Raw genomic sequence first — 2409 nt, forward strand, 5'->3', positions numbered from 1 at the left:
CAGTTTTGAAGAGTTTTCATTTTTCTCTAAATGAATTCGGAAGCCATGTTCTGAATAGAACAGAACCTGCCTATGTTGCTAATGAATTATTGTGACTACTGTGCTGAGGACTGTTAGAAGTTGGGAGACCAGGGCTGGCCGAGTGGCACGTTGGTTAGGAGTTGGCTTGGGACGCCAGCTCTGAGCAGGAGGGCCCTGGTTCGGATCCCACATGAGGGACAGTGATACTGCGCCCTCTACAGCTAAGATGGTGAACAACAGCTCAACCTGAAGCTGGGATGCCGTTAGTCACTGGAGAAGGCATAGGCTGCAGTGGGGCTGGCTGGCAGCAGGCGTGAGCTGCCGTGAGCCGCCGTGAGTGACCATCCAATGGCCGGTGATCAACTGCCTCACCCGGGAAGAGCACAATGATCATAATACCAACATTGGCCAGTGAAGCGATGTTTTCCACAACTAGACTGAAGAACAAAAGGATAGCAACTTGTCTGTTCCCCTTCCCTGATTCCCCAACGCTGTTCCCCTCCTCCAATTCCCCAATAAGATCTTTAAAAAAAAAAAGAAGTTGGGAGACCATTTAGAAGACCAGCACTAAAATCCAGGTGCATGGGATGGCGGCTCTGATTGGGATCAGCAGTGGTGATGATGAAATCTGGTCATATTGTTTTTGTTATGTGTATTTTACCACAAGAAAATATAATTAACAATTTTTAAAAATGCCTTAAGAATTTTCATAACACACAGACATACACTGAAGGCACTATTTGGAAAGTTATTCAAATAAGAAGAGAATCTAAAAGCTGCTTCACTGGAAGCTTGTGTAGGAGGTAGATGGTTCATAAATTTTTATTGATTACCACTTCATGCATACCCGAGTTTAAATTTAAGTTCTTTAACTTATTCCAGTTTCCTACATTAAACCGCTTTTTTGCACATGGTGACTGTCAGAACGTAGAAGCACCTTTTCTGTTTATAGACGATAAAGTTCTAATACATGACACAGCCTTGCTTACTCTTGGAAAATCACATTCTATATCTTTGATTATGACAGAATAGCCAAAGGGAGAACAACAATCAAATTCACCCAATCCCATATGGCAGAATTTACAGCTTTCTGTAATTTTTCAGANAAAAAAAGACATTCTACTGAATGGGAGAAGATATTTGCCAATGATACATCTGATAAGGGATTAATATCCAAAATTTATAAAAAACTCATACAACTCAACACCAAAAAAACCCCAAACAACCCAATTAAAAAATTGGCAGAGAACATGAAGACATTTCTCTAAAAAGGACATACAGATGGCCAACAGACATATGAAAAGATGCTCAATGTCACTAATCATTAGAGAAATGCAAATAAAAACCACAATAAGCTACCATCTCACTCCAGTTAGAATCGCTATCATCAATAAATCAACACACAAGTATTGGTGAGGACGTGGAGAAAAGGCAACTCTTGTGCACTGTTGGTGGGATTGCAAATTGGTGCAGCCACTATGGAAAACAGTATGGGGTTCCTCAAAATATTGAAAATGGAACCACCTTATGTCCCAGCAATTCCACTTCTATATCCAAAGAAATCCAAAATACTAATTCGAAAAAATATATGCACCCGCATGTTTACTGTAGCACTATTCACAATGGCCAAGATATGGAAACAATAGCCAAGATATGGAAGCAACTGAAATGCCCATCAACAGATGATTGGATAAAGAAACTGTGGTACATTTATGCAATGGAGTATTACTCGGTCATAAAAAAGAATGAAATCTTACCATTTGCAACAACATGGATGGACTTAGAGAATATTATCCTCAATGAAATAAGTCAGACTGAGAAAAGCAAATACCATATGATCTCACTTATATGTGGAATCTAAAAAACAAAAAAAAAATAGCAAACAAAACAGAAATAGACTCAAGAGATATAGAGAAAAAACTGATGGTTGCTAGATGGGAGGGGGTGGTGATGGGGGAGAAGGTGAAGGAATTAGAAAGTATAAATTAGTAGTCACAATATAGTCACAGGGATACGGAATACAGTATGGGGAATATAACCAACACTGTTATAAAGATTATGTAGAGTACCAGATGGGTACTGGACTTATCAGGGGGATCACTTCATAGACTGTGTGATTGCCTGACCACGGCACTATACACTTGAGGCTGAAGTAGAATAGTATTGAAGGTTGACTATACTTAAAAATAAAAAAGTAAAAAAATTTATACACACACACACACACACACACAAGTGGACACTTTGGTCAACGTTGCTCAAGCTTGCCATAATCAGAAGTGTCTGGACACTGATGGTACTTCTTGTAACTGCAGAAGTCAAACATGACTTGTATTCATCTTTTGTTATTGGTATATGTTGAGTACTACAATTTTAACACAGTTTTACTTT

General features: G+C 39.0%; 1 protein-coding gene across 1 annotated transcript in view; it reads right to left on the reverse strand.

Moving 5' to 3' along the window:
• Positions 1 to 1807, reverse strand: part of LOC109376664 (zinc finger protein 416-like) — a 31641-nt gene extending 29834 nt beyond the window's left edge. Inside the window, exon 1 of the mRNA XM_019632740.1 lies at positions 1779 to 1807. Coding sequence (XP_019488285.1) covers positions 1779 to 1793 — 15 coding nt within the window. The 5' untranslated portion in view covers positions 1794 to 1807. The remainder of the gene's footprint in view (positions 1 to 1778) is intronic.
• Positions 1808 to 2409: the final 602 nt, after the last annotated feature.

Source organism: Hipposideros armiger, unplaced genomic scaffold, assembly GCF_001890085.2.
Source record: "Hipposideros armiger isolate ML-2016 unplaced genomic scaffold, ASM189008v1 scaffold_1168, whole genome shotgun sequence".
NCBI lineage: Eukaryota > Metazoa > Chordata > Mammalia > Chiroptera > Hipposideridae > Hipposideros > Hipposideros armiger.